Genomic DNA, 24,343 nt, shown 5'->3' on the forward strand with positions numbered 1-24,343 from the left:
ATGCATTTGTGAATCCTTCTCTGTGCATTCATTATTAATGAGACTGTTCTGACCCCATATACAACACTGTCGAATGTACAAATCAACATTCATTTAGCAGCCTACTGTATGTTGCGCATGTTTCCGCCGGTCTCACGCAAAACACGTGGACAAATAAACGACGAGAAGACAGATTTAGGTTTAATTTTACATTTATTTCCATTGCACAATAATATCTATATACTGTATCTACATCATGTCTAAACTGTTGGTGGCAGCAGAATAAGTCGGACATCCATGTGAAAGTCGTTTTTAATAAAACTGTACAAAAGTGGTCTACCATGGGAAAATACTGCAGCTCCACCTATATATACCCAAAGCCAGAGATGTGAATGCGGCGACGGACAGCCCCTTGATCTCTTCCTGCACTATACGGAAAGCCTTTTTGATTTCTGATGCAATCTTTGTAAGTACAAGGTATACGCTAGAGTTTACACGGAGCTAATGGGAGAGAAACAAACATTTACACTCAATGATATAAATAGTCTCACATATGGCATTTCTGGACGACAATGAGGATGATAACGGGCAAGGGTCTGAACAGGTGACAAGAACTTTGTGTTTTTGTTAAACTCTGTGGGTTTATAGATACAAATGCCATAACAGACAATCTCTTAACAGGGATAATACATGGCTGTTTCAAGTATGTAAACACTTAATATCATGCATCCTCCAATGTGCAATAAGAGACCGTGTAGAGTAAGGACAAATATTTTGCAAACTGAAGCACTTCCTATATAGTCCGAGGCCACACTGGTGCCTCGGCAGACATCCTGGAGGAACCGGCATCCTATGGTAGCAAAGCCTGAGCCTGAGAAGAGCGATGGTCAATACATTACCAAGAAGAAGAAGAATGCTTTGTCTCCAGGTTGGATAATGGCAAATATGCACAGCTACAGTTTGGACACTAATAATGAGATATTATCTTTTCCTTAGATCGCAAATAAAATTACACTAAAGTTATTAGGTTGTGTATATAATTTAAATTAAAACTATATATTTATATTTGTTTTGCAGTATAGAAATATATAATATGAATAAATTCACATGGAAATCATAGCTGAGAATGACGCAATTGCTCAGCATAACTGACTAATAATAATAATATAGAGGCATAGTTTTTGTTATGTTTTTGGTCCTTTCCAAGCAAAAAGAAGAAAAATACATTTACGCCCATTACGCATTTTTTATGGGATCTTGTCGCCCCTTCGCGTTTGGTGTAGACGCACCTTTAGAAATAAAAGACATAGCAAAATTATCTTAAGTACAAAACATAGTGCAAACCCACCCAATTTCACAAGATTTCGCCTAAACTACAAAGACAAACTGCCATTCTTTCCAAAAAAAAGAGAAAAAAAAGTAAGGGGGTTTTGTTCCCATGTATCCACTTTGGATAAAACTAAAAGCAGAAACGTGTATTTCTCTAAAATTTTACATTTAAAAGTTCCAAAACTACCTAGAAAATCATAGTTTAGCACAAGGTTTTTAACGATCACAAGCTAAATGTTGTATGGGTAGTATTTTGGAAGAATGGACAAAGTCGGATATTTAAAAAGACAAAACAGCTGTTTTGGACTGCGGATTTCGGCGTTGCCCACGTTGGTCTCTACCTCTTCACCTAACCAGGTGTGATCTTAACTATTCAAGACAAAAGTAAAGACAACTGTAGAATTAAATATTATTTGGTGTCTGAACCTAACAAAACATGGCCGCTATCTTTCTGTGCATTCACACCTAAAGCGAAGACATGGCGCGAAGGATGCAGGACGCTCAAATTCTACTCTGACAAATATTCTTTGGTGCGAATTTCGCTTGATTCTGATTCACTCTCGCAGGAAAAGATTTGCGGTTTGCGTGAGTTTGCTCACACAAGTAGAATATTTACTTGGCTTTTGGTGTGAACGTACATTTACATCACGATGCCTTGTGTCCGCGTTTCTATCTGTATATTGCTCTCCTCTTAGCTCGCTGCATTTGAAAGCAGTATATGGGGTGACACAAAATCCTCTCGCTTTTGTCAAAATAAAATAAAATGACAAGACTACCAGACACCGCTCCTAAAATCAACACAATGTGGCAGCATATCCCGGAAACAAACAAAACTAACATGTATGCTAGACCACAGAAGTCTAGCAAATCCCACATAAAAATAAATACTGTCAAGCTAAAAATAAAATAAAAATCGATTGTAATACGTTGTCTATGTAATATTATAAATATTGGCGCCATACATATATTCCTGAATATATGCATGTTCACAAATACACAGATACACACATCGTTAGAGGCTAGTATATATGCTTTGCGTCATGGTAGGCAAAGGTAAAGGAAAACTGTTATACATGAAAATGGTTTAGAGACTGGTGGAAGATGCGGCAGACTTAGTGGCTCTTTTAAAAATAATAATTTCTCGTGGTCGCCGACAAAGATAGTTACCGTTTGCATTGTGTGGTAAGAGTCACATGCTTTGTTTTTTCCACCCACACACACAAAGAAAATGGTGAAAACAAAGATTTTAATAAAGTCACTATTTTAAGTAAATAAAATGTGCAAAAAAATAAACATATTTAAAGATTTTAAGAATAATTCTGGCAAAAATGTATAGAATTAAAATCAAAATATACAATTTGCATAATCGGATATCGTTCAGGATAAATAATGGCAGGATATTGGCATCCTCACAGCAGGCAACTGCCTTTTTCTTCTTCTTTTTAACAGTGTATCAACTCATTTTAAATCAGTGTAAACTCTTTCAAACCCGAGGGTTGTTATCTCCCCACATGTCCCTGTGCACTTAAGTTGAAAAAGAAAAACATTTTCTTTTTGATTTAATGCCCAAACTCACTTCATTTCTATGGACCACAGTCATGTTCCAATAAAAAACTAATTTGAAATAAAGCCAGAAAAATCGAATTGATTCAGATATCACGCCTTACTGGGACCGTCATACCTTAATCACGTTAATCGGAAATGATTGTGGAAGCAAAAACTGTCTGTGATAAGGAATTACCAGTTCTAATTGGGTAAAGAGGGACGATGAGGTCAATGCCGCTCGTTCCCTATTGGATAAGAGGCGATGACCTCATCATTCAATTTCTCTCTGTTCTTCTAAGTGTTAACCTAACTTAGAGAACCACATAAAAAATAATAATCATAGATAAATATTTATAATTTTCAAAGAGAACAAAGTCAAAACCATGTGGAAAGAAAAAGCTAAGTAAAACTATTCTTCATCTCATTCATTGCTTAGGTTAAGAAGACAAAAGGGAGTGCTAAATTGAATAGATTCATAGAGGGGCGTATCAGACTTATTCCTCAAAATATCTTCCATTGACACCATAAAATGCAATAACGATAAAATTAAACAAACAAAACAACATCAATCAGGCCACCACAAACAGTCCTCCATCCGTTTTAATAAAACAGCAGTATATCATATATTAATGTGTATTCCTCTATAGGAGTGCGTTACTCATGGATGTGACTGGCTCTCTAGCTTTCTGCTCCCCAGAGTGTCAGAATCCACAATCCACCGTCCTGAAAACGCAAAAAATAAAAGTATTCCTCTTCTCTCCCTCTCGCTTCTCTATCCTTCCGCAGGTGTCTGACACTCCTCTTCGTTTCCTCGGTTGAAAAAAGTAACGTGATCCCAATTAATGACAGTAGGCCAAAAAAAAAAATACCAACACCTCGGGGGCCCCTTGTGGAGATAAAAGGGAAAGACAGGGACATTATGGCCTCCCCCCAGAGAAGAGTGGAGTGTGTTGCTACAGAGTCTGAAGTTCTCAGCTGTGCCGACATCAGAGCTGGTACCACTTCTTGTCTTTGTACTTCAACATCATCTGGGGAAGGAAAACAGAATACATTCATATAAAAAAATCACAAGTCATTAAGCAGAGGCTTTAATCCAAAGCAAGAATTTGTACACCCAAGAATTAAGAATATGTAGGAGAGAATCTTGCTCATGATGCTAACAGGCCGATCACAGACATTGAGCTTCGAACTCAGAACATTTAAACTGAAGATTATTTTATTAAAATGTATATCTGCAATAGTATAAATATAATTTACCATATGTCTTACTAGTGTGTTTGATGGAAGATATAAATAAAAGTTTTTTCCATTAGCACTTCTGGCCATTCCGTACGCGCTGATTATCGTTTCCACTAGCAGTTTAAAGGTGCCCATGCCTGAGGACTCCAGAGGGAGCCCGGCCGCCCCGGAGCTGGCTGCGCTGAGTTCAGCTATCCGGAGCCAGAACTTTTCTCTCAAATGTTAGGACTCCAGACCTATGAGATTCAATAAGCTGTGCATTCTTTGTATGAGACCATCGCCGTGCACGCAAAGTATGGCTAGAGTTCTCAGCAGCTGGATTATCATTTGTTCGTTCCTCTAACTATACAAGCCTCATTAAAAAGGGTAATGAGGGTTTAATAGAAGCATAGCGCGGAGAGGTCAGTTTGACCATTTTCTCTGTGTGCTTGTTGAAATAAGACAGATTTCTTTCAGACTCGTCTTTGTTCAAAGACATTTGACAATATTTCACACTATAAGATCACTGATATTGATATTAAACGTGTTTTTTTCTTTATATCAACGACATCGTGTGGCCCACGGGTAAACATGTGTGAAACATTGTCCAATGTGTTAACAAGACTACTCAAAATAAATCTGTTCTTATGGAGCTTTTGAGATTAGGAAGCAAAAAAGGGCGGAATATTGAACATCGAATTGAGTTCATCATCGCGGATGTCACTGCAATGATAAGGTGGCCGAGCCAGTGTTGAATAATGGAAAAAGAAGCGAGGAGTGTGGACAGGGGGGGGGGGGGGGGGGACTTCTGCGTACGTCGTGAGCGTGTTTGGAGAAGGAGTCGGCGCTGGCCATCATGGCCGCCGTGCGCTCCTCCAGCTCGCCCAGCTTCTGTCCTCTCTCGTCCAGGGCGATGCGGGCACGGGCCAGATCCCCTACCACCCCTGATGCAGCCCCCTTCATGCCCTCCATGCCCCCGGGACCTGGGATGTGCTGGGCCAGACTGCGGGAGGCCTTCCCCGCAGCGGTCTCGCCGACTGAACACACACACGGGCACAAACACACACACACACACACGCACACACACACAGTAGATGAGAAGCAAAAACTATAAAGGATGCCTGCGATGTGAACATGGATTTCATACATGAAAAACTAGAACGTCTAAATGACAACAAAGTGATCATAAAGGTCCCTAGTTTGATTATGAAGGACTACAATGTGATCATAAAGGTCCCCAGTTTGATTATGAAGGACTACAATGTGATCATGATGAAAGAACAACCTCGACATGATAAAAGACTACAACCTGAAATTAAAGGACTACACCGTTAACATAAAGGAGACTACAACGTGACCATACAGGACTACTACGTGAACATAAAGGACTACAAAATGAACATGATAAACGACTAAAACGTGAACATGAAGGACTCCAACATGAACATAATGAAAGACTATAACGTGGACAAAGGACTACACCGTGAACATAAAGGACTACAACATGGACATAATGAAAGACTACAACGTGAACATAAACGACTACAACGTGAACATGAAGGACTCCAAAATGACCATGATAGAAGACTACAACGTGAACATGAAGGACTCCAAAATGAACATGATAAAAGACTACAACGTGAATATGAAAGGACTCCAAAATGAACATGATGTAAGACTACAACGTGAACATGAAGGACTCCAACCCTGAACATAATGAAAGACTACAACGTGAACATAATGAAAGACTACAACATGAACATAATGAAAGACTACAACGTGAACATAATGAAGGACTCCAACGTGAACATAATGAAAGACTCCAACGTGAACATAATGAAGGACTCCAACGTGAACATAATGAAAGACTCCAACGTGAACATAATGAAGGACTCCAACGTGAACATAATGAAAGACTCCAACGTGAACATAATGAAAAACTACAACGTGAACACGAAGGACTCCAACGTGAACATAATGAAATACTACAACGTGAACATAATAAAGACTACAATGTCAAAATAATGATAGACCATAACGTGAACATAATGAAAGACTACTACGTGAACAAGAAGGACTCCAACGTGAACATAATGAAAGACTCCAACGTGAACATAATGAAAGACTACAATGTGAACATGAAAGACTCCAACTTGTACATAATGAAATACTACAAAGTGAACATAATAAAGACTACGTGAACATGATGTAGTGATATTACGGGACTCACAGAGATCTTCCCGGTCCAGGGACTGAGCCCCTCCCCCGAACAGGCCCTTGAAGAAGCCTCGGTTTGGAGCTTCTGGTGTCTCCACAGGGGTGAACAGCTCACACAGCATCTCCTGCAGGGGGCGAAAAAACACCCATATTCTGACCTGCTCATCTGTGGCCATAGTTATATCTATTATTATTGTTAAAGTGGCAGTCTCCAAGATTTTCATGTAAATAATGTCTGTTTGGTAACTACCTATCGCCAAGTGAGAAAACACAATAGTGATTGAGCCTATGGCCCATGAAAGCCTTTACAATTGCATTATTATAAATGTTAACCAGTTTGTATCTCTGGGAAGAATCACAACTTCTTCGAGATCACTACTTTAAATTAAACAATTAATACATGTATTTAAATTGTATTGTAATGCATGAGATACATGTCTGCAATGAAAACTAAAATATGTTGGTTATAATGAACATGAATGTATCCAAGTGTCCCTGAGGCTGAGAGGGTGGCCATGCGAACCTGGAGGTTGTCACAGGTGTCCTGGCTGTAGGTGATCCTCTGCACCTCCGTTGGGGAGGTTAGGTAGACCGCCTGGCCCAGGTTGGAGAAGGCAAACGTCCGTGCTATCCGCATGTCGGTGAGAGGCAGGTAGTTGACGTCCAGCAGGGGGCGCAGGCTGGGCAAACTGTCAAAGTAGGAGAAAGAGAAGAGGAAGAAGGTTACAATGCCGTCACTGGGCAAGAAGCTTTTATCCAAATAGACTTCTTGATTATAACCTTTATTTAGCCAGTCGAGGCTCATTGAGATTAAAATCCTTTTTTGAAGAGTGACCTGGCCAAGAATGGAAGGAGGGGTCAAGGAGGATTCAGAAGGATATGTTGAGGGGAACATTTTGGGGATCGAACCAGTATCTTTGGGCTGGAAGTGGACCACCTCTACAGCTACACATTCCTACCCATTATGAGATAACTATTCATGTTGCCCTTCTGCTCTTTGCTGCCAGACCAGTGAGTCTATGTCAACTTGAATGTGGTCAATTATCCTTGTTGCAGTACGGAAATGCACCAAAGGCCTGTTTTATCTGACACTAGCTTTTCCTATCAACATCACACATTTATAATGATCCTATATACAATACTATATGACTATTATGGTCCATTGTCTTTTAGACTTATGTAAGCAAACCTTTGGTGCTAACCAATGCGGGTGGGGGGTACCTCAGGGTCATGATGTGCCCGTTGGCGCAGAAGCAGGCGATGCAGTTGCTGGCGGCCATCTGCACCACGTCGGACCGCAGCACGAAGGAGCTCTCGGTGATGTTGTGTTTGAAGACGGCCGTCTGAGAGGGCATGGCCACCACCGTGGCCTGCTTCTCCAGGCACACCACCGCGTACTGCCCGTCCACCACGCCACCCTCCTGGGAGGCGGCCGGGGACGTCGGCCTGCGCCTCCTGCTCCGCTCCTTCTCCTTGTCCTCTTCCGAGGCGTTGGGGTCGTACCACGGCTCATAGGCAGGGGGCAGCAGAGCACCGGCGGCGTCCAGGAGAGCCATGGTCATCACCCCACCCTTCAGTCGCACCAGGGTGCCTGGAGGGACGAGAGCACATGTTAGAGAGCCTTCTGTTGGCAGACCTCCCAGTGTTATTAACGTTCTCTTTCACATCCAAAATAGATTCAAAACAGGAGCTGTCGACTAAAATATTTTTTCTTTTTCAACTTTTATTTGTTGCTGGACAAATAAAAGAATCATGAAATCATCAAATTAAATCATGTGTTGTTTAGTCACCTTCAAATCAACATTATCATTACATCATATGTTCAAATAATAATTACCTTAACCTTCATTGAACATTCAAACAATTAGATGCTTTCATCCAAAGGCAAACAAGCACCCAAGCTAAATACGTTAAATAAAATAGGTTTAAAAAAGACACATTTTCACTGTCAACGCTGTGTTTATGCATGCGTGTTTTATTTGCCCTAAAAGGTAACAATACAGAAAGGTGTTCGGACGCCGCTGTGGGTGGAGCTCACCGCAGCTGGACACGCCGACGGGCTGGGAGAGCCTCTGGTCGGCGGCGGGGGGCAGGCTGAGGTCCAGCAGCAGCACCGCGCCCTGGCTGGTGCCCACCATCAGGCAGGGGCCCGGCCCGCCCTCCGTCACCTTGCGGGGGAAAGTCTCGCAGAAGTGGAAGGAGGAGATGACCTCACGGGACTCGCGCTCGATGCTGGTGACACTGGAGCTGCGGGAGCGGCTGATGGAGCTGTCCTTAGCGTCTAGGTGAGGAGGAGGAGAACCAGGAGGAGGAGGAGGAGGAGGAGGAGGAGGAGAACCAGGCAGAGGGGGAGGAGGAGAACCAGGAGAATACATCAGACAATTGTTTTTACAAAGTGAGCAGCAGCAGCAGAACGGTGGAGCTGTTAGGATGAAAACCATCAACCTGCAGAATTCCCCATACAATGTTAGTAGGTTGCGACCATCACATGCCTTCACTGATAGTTATAGTGTACAGTGTACATATAGTGTACATAGTTTAAATAGTGTACAGCTTCTGTAGCAGACAGATTTAAACCCAGCATATCACCTCAGAGTGAGTGAAGGAAAAATAAAGTCCTTCACTGAATGTTAACAAACGGTAGTTATAAAAGAACTTCATGGTTATATTTATAGCTTATTGCCATTAATGGAGAGTACCCCCCACCCCCAGTAGGCCATTATCCTAATTTATTTTCATTTTAAACACCATCCAAGAGAGGGTTAAAGAAGGAGGAACAGGATTCACTCTCAACAGTCAAGCAGAACGTGGGCTACTCAAACCATGCACTGTTTATATGTTTGCACTGTTTGGCACAAAACATGGTTGAGGAAAGTGGGCGGAGTCTCCCCCAAATAATGGCGATAAGTAAAAACGCTTTAATTAAGTTAACCTATGTTCATTAATTACATGACCCTGCAAAAATTCACACTTAGCAGCCAACCCAAAACACCAGCAATTATCAACATGCAATCAACGAGGACGCTTTGTTGATGTGTGGACACAGGTGGAAAGTCTCACTTTCGACTCACTCAGAACAGGAACTCGTTATGCTAGGTGACCAATAAAAAGCAGTTAAGATGAATGCACCAGGCCAACTTGTCCTGTCTAAAGACAGGATCTAAACAGGAAAAGCAGGATATGCAACACCAACGCATCAGGAAGCGGTTATAAAAAGAAAAGGCCTGGGGAGAATCGTGAGAATTGTTTTTACGTGTAAGTGTCCATCAGAGACTGCTACCGCTAAGACAGAGACAACAAGGCACCAAAACACTGCAGTGGGGGCGGAGTTAGTCACACCAGGTAGCGAGCCCGAGCCCCAGCCGCCCGGAGGCGGGGCGGATGGGGCTCGAGCGCCCAACTCACTGAGGTCCTGGTCTGAGTGCGTTCTGCGCACGTCCAGGTTGAGCCGTGCTACGTCTGGGCCTCTCCTCAGACTCATGCAATGCTTCCTAGAGGGGAGAGAACGCCTGCACCAAGACCTCCGCGACACCTCTGCTCCCCAGCAAACCCCCCCCCCCCAAACACACACACACACACACACATAGATTTGTACACACACACACACACACACACACACACACACACACACACACACACATCCAGACGGTAAGCGACACATTGGCTACAATATAGAAGTGGAAAAAAAAGAACTGCAAACACGAATAAACAACGGCACCACACCTGTAAGAACAATATGATGGACTGTAAAATCAGCAGGGTTAGTTCCAACAGTTGCTCGGGCTTACCAGTGTCTGGCTTTTGCTCAGTGGGGGAATTTATTTTCCTTGAGATCTTGGCTGTAAGGAGAGAGGAGACATTTCTTCTTTTACGAGAGAACAGTGACATTCCACTTCTAACAGCTTTTTTCCTTATCACCCCCCCAATTAGAAGTTAATTTAATGACAGTTTGCATTCATGGATTGAGGACATATGTGTTGGAAAGAAAGGGAAGGGAAGAGGTGACACCTCTCTCTCTCTCTCTCTCTCTCTCTCTCTCTCTCTCTCTCTCTCTCTCACAAAAGCTACATGGTGGCTGTCATGTTAATCAAAGCAGGAAGCAGGAAGGACATTACATCATTACAATGTGGTCAACAGTCAGGAGAGAGCAGCAGCAGAAGACAAAGTCATAAAAAACTGTGAATTGTCTTTTTTTTTTCCTAAAGCACTGCGCACCTGCGATCACAAAAACACAGCAGTGAACAGAAACTGCGTCTACGACCGGAGAGGATTCTGTGCTGCTGATATGCCCAGAGGTTAGAAGTGTGCAGAATTAAGCGTTTTCGGCACCACCACAAGTGTAGTAAAGCAGTTTTCTTTGTCACGTGGTGCATAGAAGAGACCAGAAACAACAAAAGAAAACATGCACTTGACAAAAGTGCATGACAAAAACAGATCGGATTGATCACTCATATGACGACCATAGAGACACACAACCAAGGACCCAACACCTGGTGATTAGTGAGCACACAACACATGTCCTGATGCACCGCGATCTGCGATTGGCACAAGATGCCCAAAAGAGAGATTTTGCCGCACAGAAGCACAGAGGGGTGAGGCGAGCTTCCCATGATTCACCACATAGCGGGAAACCACAGGAAGTGGGACAGAGCAATACACTGAGGTCATACAGTACCAAAGTCACTGGACACCGTCTTGGAGAAGCGCCTGCTCTTTGTCTTCACTGTGAATGTGTTCCAGAACAAAACAAAACTAAATAAATAAAATGGCCGGGAATAAGGCAGGATGTTTATTAGTCCTTTAAATAGGAACGCACCAATACCAACTTTTAACGGTTAATACCCAAATGTGAAACGTGTGTATAGTGCGGATCGGACAAATTGCATTCTACAAATTCAGTTGCTACAAATTCATGTCGACAAAGCCAGATTTGGATCTTGGTATCATTTTTGTTCATATGAAGGATACTTCCTTCATATCAATCCTGTCACTGGACACATGATACAGGGTAATGGTGCATTCCCATTGTCAAAGGGTATTGTTGCTGCGTGGTGTGATACAGTACCCAGAGCAAGGAACCTTTGTTGCTTTGGCTCTTCGTCTGAATTGCAGGGAGAGGTAGATCCTACAGGATCAGCGACACCGGAGACAGCCGTGTCAAACCAAACTCAGCATTGAAGTCAAAGTGCTCTAGAAAAGTCCCCACAACACAACAGAGCCTACCTGAAGTGGGCGATTTGCAGCGGTCTTCTGATGCCGTGGGGCCGTCGTTACCGTCGCACAACGCTGGAGAGAGAAACAGAGCAGAAAATAAACTTCTTTTAACGGTCAGCCTCCCATGTGCAGGGATACAAGCCATGCCGATAATGAGCATGTAGCCTGGCATGGGGTAGAATACATGCTAGCTATCAGCACAGCATGCAGCCTACCATGTTCCAGGACACATGCCATGCTAATAACTAGAATGAACTTGCATTTATCAGACTTAATTGAACCGGCTCATATCTTTTCAACATTTACTCATTAGCCGTTCGATAAGTCTAAAAGATTCATTTTTGGAAGTTCATTTGTTTAAAGTTGTCGAAGGACATTGGGGCCATTTGACCAAATCCTACACCGTTAACCAATCAAAGGCTCCGGTGACACAAATAACATAATTAAATGTTCATTGGATGTCTTCCACTAAGCTAGCGACTGGATCACATCACAGGGAGAGAGGCAGGATGGGGCATTGTTCTGGGTGGGGGTGTGGCCCCGTTATTAGACCTCTACATCAGGTCTAATAACGGTGCCAAGAGCGTCTGATTTACTAGACCCTCCCAATCCGGGCCGTGACATAGGATACCATGATGGTAGCATATGGTCAGTGTGCCTACGGGCACTGTTATATTGGTGTGTTCTGCTGGTGTGTTCAACTTCTGTGTTCTACTGGTTTGTTTTACTGGTGTGTTCTACTGCAGCCTCTCTCAAACTTTTCCAGCCTCTGCCCTCTAGACCTCAGCCCTCTGCCTCTGGGGCCCACGGAGACCACATAAATACGATGGAATATAAAATAATTTATCGGACAAATTAAGATTAATATCAAAGTGAAGTGTCAGTTCTCAATCAGTTAAATGTGGTCAGCGTATTTATTTGGCGCACAAGTAACGGGAAGCGCAGGTTTTAAGTCTTCAGTGATATAATGGAGGGACCTGAGTGGGAACCAGTCGTCACTGGTCAACTGGTTTGAGAAAGACTGCTCTACTGGGAACAGGAACCCAACAGAAAAACACCAGAATAAGGAACTTGGATAGAGAGACGGAGAGAGGGAAGACAAACACACACAAAGATAGAGAGAGTGAAAGTGGTGAGATCGAGAGAGATCTAGATATCGAGAGAGACAGAAAGAGAGAGAGGGATCAAGTGAGATTGAGAGAGGGAGCTTGATTTACTAGGACAAAACAGAAAACTTGAATGAGGAACTGGACAGGGAAACAGAGAGAAACAGACAGACATGACTTACTGAAGTGATAGAAGCTGAGTTTTTTCACAGACTCGGTACACAAGTTAGAAAGGCTGGACATGCAAGAAGGCTTCCCATGTGGAAAGTCTTTACAAGGCCACAGAGAAGACGAGAGCGACGTGAGAAGGTGACAGAGAAAAGATTAGCCAGAAATCAAAACAGAATGATATCCAAATGATAGCCACAAAAACGTTGCTCAAGGCTAGATCCACACTGTTCAAAGTAAAAGCAAATACTGTGTGTACTTGGATGATTAGCACTACATTTCACATGTGTAAAAAGGTTAAATCTAGCACTGGCCTGCTACAGAAGGAAAATGATTAAATAGTGGAATGAAATGCAGAAAAAAAGAACAAAGTAAGAAAGACACTTCAGAGACAACAAAACAAATGCATACAGGCAACAAACAACGCATGTTGTGTGGACATGGACCATGTAACCCATTAGGACTCAAACAGTGGTGCATTGTAGTGGCCTCGTGAACCCAGCCTTATGCGACCGGCCACAGTCTGACGGATGGGAAGAGTAATGGAGGCGCGCAAGCAAACGTAGCGTTCAACGGAGCATTCAGAAAGTTTTTTATACAAAATAGACGGAATAACGGCAATAAAAGATTGCAGAAATTTGCAATTTGCACCAATGGCTTTTATCAGATTGGAAAACGTTTTTGCTCAACTTCAAACCAACTTCAACGGCGGAGAGAGAGGGAGCATCAATCTGATTGGCTGGATCTTTCTGAACAACGTAAGGCTGCACGCATATTGGAAAAGGTAAATCTGTCCAGCTAAAGCCAGACTGTAGTCACTGCGGAAATCAAAGTGCATATTGAGTATGGTCTCACAGGACTAGTGTTGTAGTGTAATCAATCAACACATAGGCAAGACACAATGACAAATCACTAATTAGGGACTGAATCCCATTATGAATGGTATCAAACAGCAGAGCATTGGTAATTAGCAGAGCTCTGCAGTATTACAAAAGCACAGATGAACAGATGGAGGTTGTGTTGGAGATGCCCCCTGCTGAGAGGGAGGAACTACTTCAGGGAGAGGGAGAACACGGAGGGGGGGAGAGAGCGAGAACCATAGCTGGCTGCCAAGGATTCTCTTTCTCTAACAACATCTCCCACCATCTCTGCCCATACTGACACAATATATATATATATATATATATATATATATATTTATATATATATATATATATACAGTGGGGCAAAAAAGTATTTAGTCAGCCACCAATTGTGCAAGTTCTCCCACTTAAAAAGATGAGAGAGGCCTGTAATTTTCACCATAGGTAAACCTCAGCTATGAGAGACAAAATGAAAAAAAAAATCCAGAAAATCACCTGTCTGATTTTTTAAGAATTTATTTGAAAATTATGGTGGAAAATAAGTATTTGGTCACCTACAAACCAGCAAGATTTCTGGCTGTCACAGACCTGTAATTTCTTCTTCTTTAAGAGGCTGTTTACCTGTATTAATGGCACATGTTTGAACTCATCAGTATAAAAGACACCTGTCCACAACCTCAAACAGTCACACTCCAAACTCCACTATGGCCAAGACCAAAGAGCTGTCAAAGGACACCAGAAACACAATTGTAGACCTGCACCAGGCTGGGAAGTCTGAATCTGCAATAGGTAAGCAGCTTGGTGTGAAGAAATCAACTGTGGGAGCAATTATTAGGAAATGGAATACATACAAGACCACTGATAATCTCCCTCGATCTGGGGCTCCACGCAAGATCTCACCCTGTGGGGTCAAAATGATCACAAGAACGGTGAACAAAAATCCCAGAACCACACGGGGGGACCTAGTGAATGACCTCCAGAGAGCTGGGACCAAAGTAACAAAGGCTACCATCACTAACACACTACGCCGCCAGGGACTCAAATCCTGCAGTGCCAGACGTGTCCCCCTGCTAAAGCCAGTGCATGTCCGGGCCCGTTTGAAGTTTGCTAGAGAGCATTTGGATGATCCAGAACAGGATTGGGAGAATGTCATATGGTCAGATGAAACCAAAATAGAACTTTTTGGTAAAAACTCAACTCGTCGTGTTTGGAGGAGAAAGAATGCTGAGTTGCATCCAAATAACACCATACCTACAGTGAAGCATGGGGGTGGATACATCATGCTTTGGGGCTGTTTTTCTGCCAAGGGACCAGGACGTCTGATCCGTGTGACGGAAAGAATGAATGGGGCCATGTATCGTGAGATTTTGAGTGAAAACCTCCTTCCATCAGCAAGGGCACTGAAGATGAAACGTGGCTGGGTCTTTCAGCATGACAATGACCCCAAACACACCGCCCGGGCAACGAAGGAGTGGCTTCGTAAGAAGCATTTCAAGGTCCTGGAGTGGCCTAGCAAGTCTCCAGATCTCAACCCCATAGAAAATCTTTGGAGGGAGTTGAAAGTCTGTGTTGCCCAGCGAAGGCCCAAAAACATCACTGCTCTAGAGGAGATCTGCATGGAGGAATGGGCCAAAATACCAGCAGCAGTGTGTGAAAACCTTGTAAAGACTTACAGAAAACGTTTGACCTCTGTCATTGCTAACAAAGGGTATGTAACAAAGTATTGAGATGACCTTTTGTTATTGACCAAATACTTATTTTCCACCATAATTTGCAAATAAATTCTTTAAAAATCAGACAATGTGATTTTCTAGATTTTCTTTTTAAAATTTTGTCTCTAATAGCTGAGGTAACCTATGATGAAAATTACAGGCCTCTCTCATCTTTTTAAGTGGGAGAACTTGCACAATTGGTGGCTGACTAAATACTTTTTTGCCCCACTATATATATATATATATATATATATATATATATGACACAATTAAATAGCTTTAAAGCTTAAGATGGCAGTAATAATGATGATGATAATATTGCTTAAGTTATTGCGTAAGCAAATTGTTGGCGCTAAGGGAATTCTCACAAAATCTTAATATATTATATAATATATTTATATTTGCTTAAAGCAACTCCCCTAAGTGTTGTTCTGTAGGTGGATGAGAAAGAGTGGCAGAGAGGAAGAGAGATAGACATAGACAGAGAGAGACAGAGAGAGAGGCAGAGACAGAGAGAGATATAGAGACACAGAGAGAGACAGAGGGAGAGGGAGAGGGAGAGACAGAGAGTGAAGGAGACAGAGAGAGAGACACAGAGAGGGACAGAGACAGAGAGAGAGACAGAGAGCGAGAGAGAGAGACCGAGAGACAGAGAGTGAGAAGATACAGAGACAGAGAGAGAGACACAGAGAGTGAAGGAGACAGAGAGAGAAAGAGAGAGAGAGAGAGAGAGAGATAGAGAGGGAGAGTGAAGGAGGCAGAGAGAAACAGAGAGAGAAACAGAGAGAGAGAGAGAGAGAGAGAGAGAGAGAGAGATACGGAGACAGAGAGAGAGAGACAGAGGGAGAGACAGAGAGAGAGAAGGAGACATGGACAGAGGGAGAGGAAAAGGGAAAATGTTTTTAAAGAAAACACAAACAGAAGAACTGAAATAACCAAGGACTGGAAAGCCTTCACAGTGTCACAAAGCGTCCCATCCACACAAAAAGACCGACTGCTGACCTCCAGAGGGCTGGCGGGTCTTGCGGGGGGAGCGCGGCTGCCTCTGGTAGGGGTCCGAGGGGGTGTAGAGCTCCGACGTGCCCATGTTGAGGAGCACCGTGCGCTGGAGGTAATCCACAACGGCCAGACCACCACTGTTACCCAAAACCACACTGGGGGGAGAGAGGGAGAGATGGAGAGGGAGGGTGAGGCGAGGAGCCATTAAAGTTGATTTGGAGTAAGGTGTTCACATACTGTATGTTCTATTTATGTTGTTTACATTTTTATGCAAGCTTTTATTGAATGAGTGTTTTCAGTGCTTGGAATCTATCAAAGTACTGCATTGATACTGAAAACCTTCATGTTTAAACAGAGTCTGGTTATTTTATAATAAATGCCAGTTGTTGGTACAGTACATTGATTGCATACATTCTTAGCATGAGATACCCCAACGGGGACTGGAAACACAAACCCTAGCATTGTTAATGCCCTGCCCTCCCATTAGAGTGACTAGAGGCTGCTTTGCACATCACATCACACTTGTTTTAGGGAGATAGATGAGAGAAGCAGCCGAAGGAAGAGGCATCTGTAAAGTCAGCCGGGTGTGGCAGTGTGTGTGTTCTTTATGACTCAGGGTGTGTGAGTGAGAGAGTGAGTGACTGCTTAGCCTGATTCACAAATATGTAAGCCCATGAACAGCCATAAACAGACCAGAGAAAAGCGGCTGTATTCCAGTGTACCCAGAGCAACTAGATACCGGATCCCAACGGATACCAGGAACACAAACTTCCCGAGAACTACACAGACCTATCCCAGTTATCAACCAACTGCCATATCTCTGCAGAGATATCCAACAATGTACAATCACACACCCAACCCAAGACTATCTGCCTCAAAAAGGAAGACAAGACTGCCTCAAAAAGGAATACAGGACAACTATACTACTGTACTTTTGTCTTGTTCTTATAGATTTCCTATATATATATATATATATATATATATATATATATATATATATATATATATATATATACATACACACACACACTGTATATTACCCCTTATATATCTGGGGTATTATCTATTTTGAATTTGTATTGTTCTTTCCTATGTTTGGATAATTTGTTCAGTTAGTATCATCTGCTTCGGAAAAGTAAATGTTTATTTTCCGTGCCAATAAAGACCTTCTGAATTGAATTTGAATTGAAAGAGAGGAAGAGACAGAGAGACACAACAAGAGTGAGTGATCGATACAAACATGAGAAACCGAGTGAGATAAACAAACAGAGGCATGGTGCAGGTGGGACAGCCCTACTCACAGGCCGTAGGAGGAGTTGTGGGCCAGGCTGGTGATCTGCTGGGGGGGCTCGCCGCTCACCCACACCAGCTGGACCACCAGGTCCACCTGGTAGCCCGGAGACTGCTTCAGAGGAGAGCCACGCACCCTGGGGGGGGGGGGGAAAGGAGAGAGAGAGAGAGAGAGAGAGAGATTAAGGAGAAGGGGGGAACAGAAGGTTAAACAGAAAGAGAAGCGGGGGGATTGAATAACAACATCAACAACAGTATCAAACAAGATTTACTATTCATGGAGTCACTTTCTGTGGCTTCCCCAGAGACAGTGAAACCCATTAGAACTGAGGTGCGTACTGGAGACAGGGCACGTGGCCGCGGGGCGGGTCCGATGGGGTGCTGCCTATGGCGGACTGCAGGGGGGGCTCTCCCTCCTGGGGGCTGGAGGAGGCGGCCCCCGGGGTGGGCAGTGTGGGGGTCTGATCCCCCGCTGGCTCCGGGGACTCCACATCACTCAGATCACTCTGCATGCGCACCTCCAGCAGCTGGGGGGTAAGAGGGAGAGGGGGGGAGAGGTAGAGGGGGTGAGGAAGAGAGGTGAGAGAGACAGAGGAGGAGGGGGAGGATAGAGAGAGAGGGATAGAGAGACAGAGACATTATTCATGATCACGACCATCACATACTGTTAATAGATTTAATGCTAAAAAGACTATGAATGGAAATGAATTGATTCATTAACACGATAAAATATTGTTCCTATAAAAGGTAACAATGAAAATAAATAAACACAATGACAAAATGGGTTAACTTATAATCAATACTTCTTAATAAAAGTCATTACAGCGAACCAGTTCTGACAGTATTTAGATAGCATACACAAACACAAAACGTTTTTACACTGCCAAATATGCCCGTCTTATGCACGCCTTTTCCCCGGCATGGTCGGCGCGTTTACACTGACCGAGGTAATATACAGGCCTGAGTTCGCACCCCAATTTACCCTCTCGGACCCTACACATATTGACGGTTTCATTTTAATGTGATTAGACGGCTCTGCGGTTCCAGGGGCGGGACTGGGGTAGAGGTGTTGCTGCGTTGTCTCTACAACAGAGACAACACAGCGATATCAGCATGAGTAGTTCTAACCGGAGAGATGGTGAAATCCACGAGCTGCTTTGGAGAGAAGGTGATGCAGTCATATTAAACGAAGATGGGGGAAAATGGTGCGATCTACGAGAAAGACGCAGAGGAACTGTCCTTACGAGGCTTTGTCGGGATAAAAAACAAGTGGCCAGCAAAATGAAGAATATCTTGCCGTTTTGCACTTGTTAATAGTTAATCGCGTTTGTAGCCTACGCTCAGATGTATACTCATACTTGCAGGCGAGTCTCTTGAATCAAAAATAAAAAAATAAAAACATTCGTACTATGCAAATTATTCTAAAGAGTTCTACTCTCCATGCGTAGCCCCGCCTTCTCCAGTGAACTAAGAAAGCCCGCTCCTTGATTTTACCACCTCGGTTATTCACAGGCAAGACAGTAAAATTGTCGGGCTTGACAAGCCTCGACCCTACCGGCTTGAAAGTGTAAAAATGCCTACAGACACACACAGAAACACAGACACAAACACAGAAACACAAATCTCTCCCTCCTAGAAACTGACAGCAGAACACTATTGCTCACCTGCACTTCTTCTGTGGTGACTTCCTGCTTGCTGAACTTATAGACGAGGACGTGGGCAGAGACTCCGGCCACGCACAGTATCCTGCTCTCAGGGCACCAGGACAGGGTCTGGATGGCAAAGGGATCCTCATCCACCAGCTCTGTGCTCGGCTTGTCTTCCTTGCCGCGGGGCCTCTCGAACACTTTGGCAGATTTCAGCTTGTACAGCATTTGGAACATTACTTCACCCAGAGCAGAAAGATAAGAGAAATGTAATAAGAGACAATATAAGCTTTTGGCTGTTATGCTCTGTCCGTCTGTGGTTCATTTGGTAGCTAGCGCCGGTTTCTACTTACAAGCAGAGGCGTCCCAGAACTTAAGGGAGCCATCGGCATGTCTGTCCACAAAGCAAAGAAAGATAAAACATATTTGGAATTCATCATAGATGTACATGAATATTTAAATGCTTTTCTTTGGATGAGTTCCAGAGTTAAACAACAACTAACAGAGAGAGAGATTAATATAATCTGTGAACATAATCAAGATAAAAACTTTGCTGAATAAAATGTTATCACTCTCCACCTAAAACGTCCAACAAAGACTTGATATTATATATATTTTAATGAAAATAGTTGTACTATTTGGACTAACATTTTCTTTTTATAAGGCAAAGAGGTTTATAATCTTGATCAAGACCCCTCCACAGAGAATGGAATGAACACAGATCTAGAGGTGGTTTAATGGGTTATATGCCCTAAACCCTTCTGACCTCCACTCACCCAGTGATGACTATCTCCGGGTAGCTCTGGGTCCCCTGTCCCCAGTTTCCACCACTAATGGGCCATTCCTGCAATTAAAGTGACAAAACTTAATAGAATCAATAGCCCCATCACTCTGATCAATTCAATTAACACCATGGTTGCTGCCGGGGCACCACTTTAATATCATGTGCTAAATAAAAAGGATCCACATTGCCTTGAAGATTCAATACATTGAGCTAGTCTCTGATACCTTCTCGCTGTATCCTTATAAACAACCTTAATATCACTCACTAAAAATGACCTTAATAACACTAATTAAAAATGTGAATGTAATGTTACCAAATTGAATCCCCTCCCTCTCTAGTCCCTCCCTCTCTAGTCCCTTCCTACCTCCCTCTCTAGTCCCTTCCTACCTCCCTCTCTATTCCCTCCCTCTCTAGTCCCTTCCTACCTCCCTCTCTATTCCCTCCCTCTCTAGTCTCTTCCTACCTCCCTCTCTAGTCCCTCCCTCTCTAGTCCCTTCCTACCTCCCTCTCTAGTCCCTCCCTCTCTAGTCCCTTCCTACCTCCCTCTCTAGTCCCTCCCTCTCTAGTCCCTTCCTACCTCCCTCTCTATTCCCTCCCTCTCTAGTCTCTTCCTACCTCCCTCTCTAGTCCCTCCCTCTCTAGTCCCTTCCTACCTCCCTCTCTAGTCCCTCCCTCTCTAGTCCCTTCCTACCTCCCTCTCTAGTCCCTTCCTACCTCCCTCTCTAGTCCCTCCCTCTCTAGTCCCTTCCTACCTCCCTCTCTATTCCCTCCCTCTCTAGTCCCTCCCTCTCTAGTCCCTTCCTACCTCCCTCTCTATTCCCTCCCTCTCTAGTCTCTTCCTACCTCCCTCTCTAGTCCCTCTCTTTCTAGCTCCTCCCTCTCTAGTCCCTCCCTCACTAGTCCCTCCCTACCTCCCTCTCTAGTCCCTCCCTCTCTCCCTCTCTATTCCCTCCCTCTCTAGTCCCTCCCTCTCTAGTCCTGCCCTCCATACGTTTCGCCGAAACCCAGAAGTGTTTGCATTAACGCACCTGTGATTGACAGGCAAGATGAATTCTTCAAACCAATCCGGGAACAGAATGCCCAGATTGGTCGAGAATGACCCGCGAGTGATCTCAAATCTCAGTCGTCTAATAAAGAGGCCGGCGAAGTCCACTTTAAACCGATGCAGAGCTTTTGACTCACTCATAGCTGAGCGACAGCGGTGCCATGCTAACAAATGTCAAATAACAGCTCCTAAAAGATACCTACAGCACCATCAATCTACTAATGAATGCTTTCCATTGCTTGGCCATGATGAAGTACCTTCTTGCTGTAACCCTGTCTCTTCTGCCTGGAGCCCACCGAGTACAGCGCTGCGATCAGCTCAGCGGGGCAGTCGGCAAAGTATTCACAGCAGGTCACCGGCGACTCGTGGATGCTCAGGGGGTACGGAGACTCGAATATGGGGTAGCTGTGGACGCATCAATACAGCCAGGTGAAACAGGAGTCCTTCAACTCAACACTAAACATTAAACTAGACAATATCTGTCTACATCTGTAGTCGGACAGACAGAGGGAGGGACTCCTGACGACGTATTCTGGATGATATCATATTCGGAAGTAAAACTAATAATTTAAATCAAATGACCAAATCTATTTTTGAAGGTAGGCTTTCCTATTAGTATGTTCGTTTTTAATTATGTGTGCTCTTAAAATGTTACTTATTCCTGTTCAAACATACAGTTAATTTGAGGTATGGTAGGTAACTATAACTCATTATTTACCACTAAACGTCAACCTTATTGCTATATCTACATTAGGCCGATAAGCATGGAATTTGCACTTATAAGCAGCTTCTCAATAGCATAACAGTGTATCATTTCTGTGACGTGGACCAACGATTTTACAGTCTAGAACAGAACTGAGAGCTCCTAAAATAACACTTAATATAACATCACATTTAAAAGATCCAACACTGACTTCATTCCCACAAGCATTTCTCTGGCGAGGGCAGAACCCACACTCGACCGAGGTGCATAGCTAAACGTCAGAGGAGCTGAGGAGTGGATTAAATGTGTCATGTGTTGCACTGGGGGATGAATCTTCAAAGCCACATTTAATACATATTTAACGCGTAAGTGAACACTCAAATCATTCCTCTTGGGCAGCACTTAACACAGCTTATTGCTTTGCTGTTTTCCCAATTGGTCTAAATTAGAAGCCAGTGATGTCATGACGCGAGTGACATCACCTGGCACCCATTTGAAAGGCTCCAGATGCAGAGATGCCAGTACAAAGACAGTAAGTGTTGTGTGGTATTGGAGAGAGAGAGCAAATGACCACAGAATGGATCAGCCCTGTTCACACGCTATTGTTCACAATTAAACGTGCTACATAAGTAAAATCTAATTTCATCATTGTTATAATGATCCGTTAAATATTCACCCAATTTGTCCAAGGTCGATCACCACTAAATCCTTCTCGAGCAGGACCACCACAGCATACGGCTCCTGGAAGTCTGACGAGACACAACACAAAGGGTTAGGGTTAGGGTTCTTGCACCCAACAGCATGAAAGAACTACAGACCATGGCCGGCCGACCATGGGAGCAGTGAGGGGTTACCGTTGGAGTATGGAGTTTCACATAGCGTGAGGAACTCTACGATGGGGTAGTCCATCTCCAGCACAGCGGTGCTCTTGCCGTGCATCACGGTGAGGCAGGCCCTGCGCCCCACCGTGTCGTAGGACAGCCCCCCCGACAGCACCATGAAGGCGTCCCTGGTCCGAAGACAGGAAACCATCTTGGAAAATGCACGCATAAACCGACCAACAGCAACTCGACCAAGAGTAAATAATGACTAGAAATAATGATTAATCCTCAGTGACGGCACGATGAGCAACATGCTTTGCATCTTGCGTTCTGATTGGCTGAGAATGCTGCTCAGTGATACCATTCACCATTATGCCATTATGCCATTTGGCATATCATTATGCCAAATCAGCCAATCAGAAGGCATCGTTCCAACAGCATGTTTGACCAGTGATTGGCTCTGTTCCATGGGTTTGATTTGAGTGTTTAGTATTTACTCTTTAGGCAAGGTAAACTACTCATTCAAATTCAATTAATCAACAAACTAACAAAACGTGAACACCTGTATCTTTTCCATTTAATAATATTAAATGGAAAGCCATTTCTGTTTTGCTTAAACCAGATGTGATTAGACCGAATGCCTTAAAACCCCTCTTGAAAGAGTTCCCCACAAATGATATGCGGCGCCGCATATCATTTGGTATGCGGCGCCCTAATTAGATCCCACCTAGCCAATCAGTGGCTAATAGCCGTCCTGATGACCTGCAGCCGCTTAGGAGCAGGAGACACTGGGAAGAGGGAAGGGGGAGGAGGAGACACTGGGAGAAGGGAAGGGGGAGGAGGAGGAGGAGGAGGAGACACTGGAAGAAGGGAAGGGGGAGGGGAGGGGGAGCAGGAGGAGGAGGAGCAGGAGGAGGGGGGGGAGGAGACACAGGGAGAAGGGAAGGGGGAGGAGGAGGAGGGGGAGCAGGAGACAATGAGAGAAGGGAAGAGGGAGGGGGAGGAGGAGCAGGAGGTAGAGAGGGAGGAGGGGCAGGGGGAGGAGGAGCACGAGGAGGGGGAGGAGGAGGAGAAGGTAGAGGGGGAGGAGGGGCAGGAGGAGGGGCAGGGGGAGGAGGGAGAGGAGGAGCAGGAGGAGGTGTAGGGAGAGGTGGAGGAGGGGTAGGTGGAGGGAGAGGAGGAGGGGGAGGAGGACCAGTTGGAGGGGAGGCAGAAGGGAGGAGACAGTGACGGTTGGAATGCGTCCCGGTGTGTGTACCCAACAACAGGACGGCCAGCGCCTCAAACAGGATGTGGAAAGGAGAGGAAGGCGACGGCTGCCGGCTGACTAAGGGGAGGGGTCATGGCTCACCCGGCCCGCGTGGTCTTGTACTCCACTTTGAGGATGGGCTTGCAGGGTTCTGGTTTCTTCCCGTCTTTGGGCTGCTTGCCTGGGGGGGGGGGGGGGTGCGACATGGATGTGAAGAGAGAAATGTATGGCCACACTAGAGCAAGGCCATTCATTACAACACCCATTAGGGAAGACATTTATGGTTAATAATGAATGAGTGAGGGGGTTGTTCTTCAAAAACGTTTACATTCACCTCATAATTACTTTTATATTATGATGAATAACATGGTATAGTGTAGATCCAGTGTGGATGGATGATTAGTTTTCTATTGCATTAACTACACAACTTCACCACACAAGAGGATCATGTGACC

The 24,343-nt window shown here is 44.2% G+C and overlaps 1 protein-coding gene across 2 annotated transcripts in view; it reads right to left on the reverse strand.

Moving 5' to 3' along the window:
* Positions 1-206: 206 nt before the first annotated feature.
* The window catches only part of stxbp5b (syntaxin binding protein 5b (tomosyn)), a 35,189-nt gene continuing 11,052 nt past the window's right edge, over positions 207-24,343 (reverse strand). The window contains exons 9-29 of one of the 2 annotated variants that reach the window (XM_079752867.1): positions 23,991-24,069; positions 22,673-22,827; positions 22,495-22,567; positions 21,373-21,520; positions 20,063-20,130; positions 19,640-19,680; positions 19,305-19,525; positions 17,980-18,167; positions 17,652-17,777; positions 16,354-16,505; positions 11,512-11,574; positions 11,354-11,413; positions 10,964-11,011; positions 10,077-10,127; positions 9,694-9,822; positions 8,327-8,569; positions 7,510-7,879; positions 6,812-6,977; positions 6,302-6,413; positions 4,888-5,108; positions 207-3,881 (exon numbers count right to left, since the gene is read on the reverse strand). In XM_079752867.1, the coding sequence (XP_079608993.1) occupies positions 3,840-3,881; positions 4,888-5,108; positions 6,302-6,413; positions 6,812-6,977; positions 7,510-7,879; positions 8,327-8,569; positions 9,694-9,822; positions 10,077-10,127; positions 10,964-11,011; positions 11,354-11,413; positions 11,512-11,574; positions 16,354-16,505; positions 17,652-17,777; positions 17,980-18,167; positions 19,305-19,525; positions 19,640-19,680; positions 20,063-20,130; positions 21,373-21,520; positions 22,495-22,567; positions 22,673-22,827; positions 23,991-24,069 (2,756 nt within the window). In that variant the 3' untranslated portion in view covers positions 207-3,839. The remainder of the gene's footprint in view (positions 3,882-4,887; positions 5,109-6,301; positions 6,414-6,811; positions 6,978-7,509; positions 7,880-8,326; positions 8,570-9,693; positions 9,823-10,076; positions 10,128-10,963; positions 11,012-11,353; positions 11,414-11,511; positions 11,575-16,353; positions 16,506-17,651; positions 17,778-17,979; positions 18,168-19,304; positions 19,526-19,639; positions 19,681-20,062; positions 20,131-21,372; positions 21,521-22,494; positions 22,568-22,672; positions 22,828-23,990; positions 24,070-24,343) is intronic. The other variant, XM_079752868.1, reaches the window with a different exon arrangement.

This window comes from Pollachius pollachius, assembly GCF_949987615.1.
Source record: "Pollachius pollachius genome assembly, chromosome: 15".
NCBI lineage: Eukaryota > Metazoa > Chordata > Actinopteri > Gadiformes > Gadidae > Pollachius > Pollachius pollachius.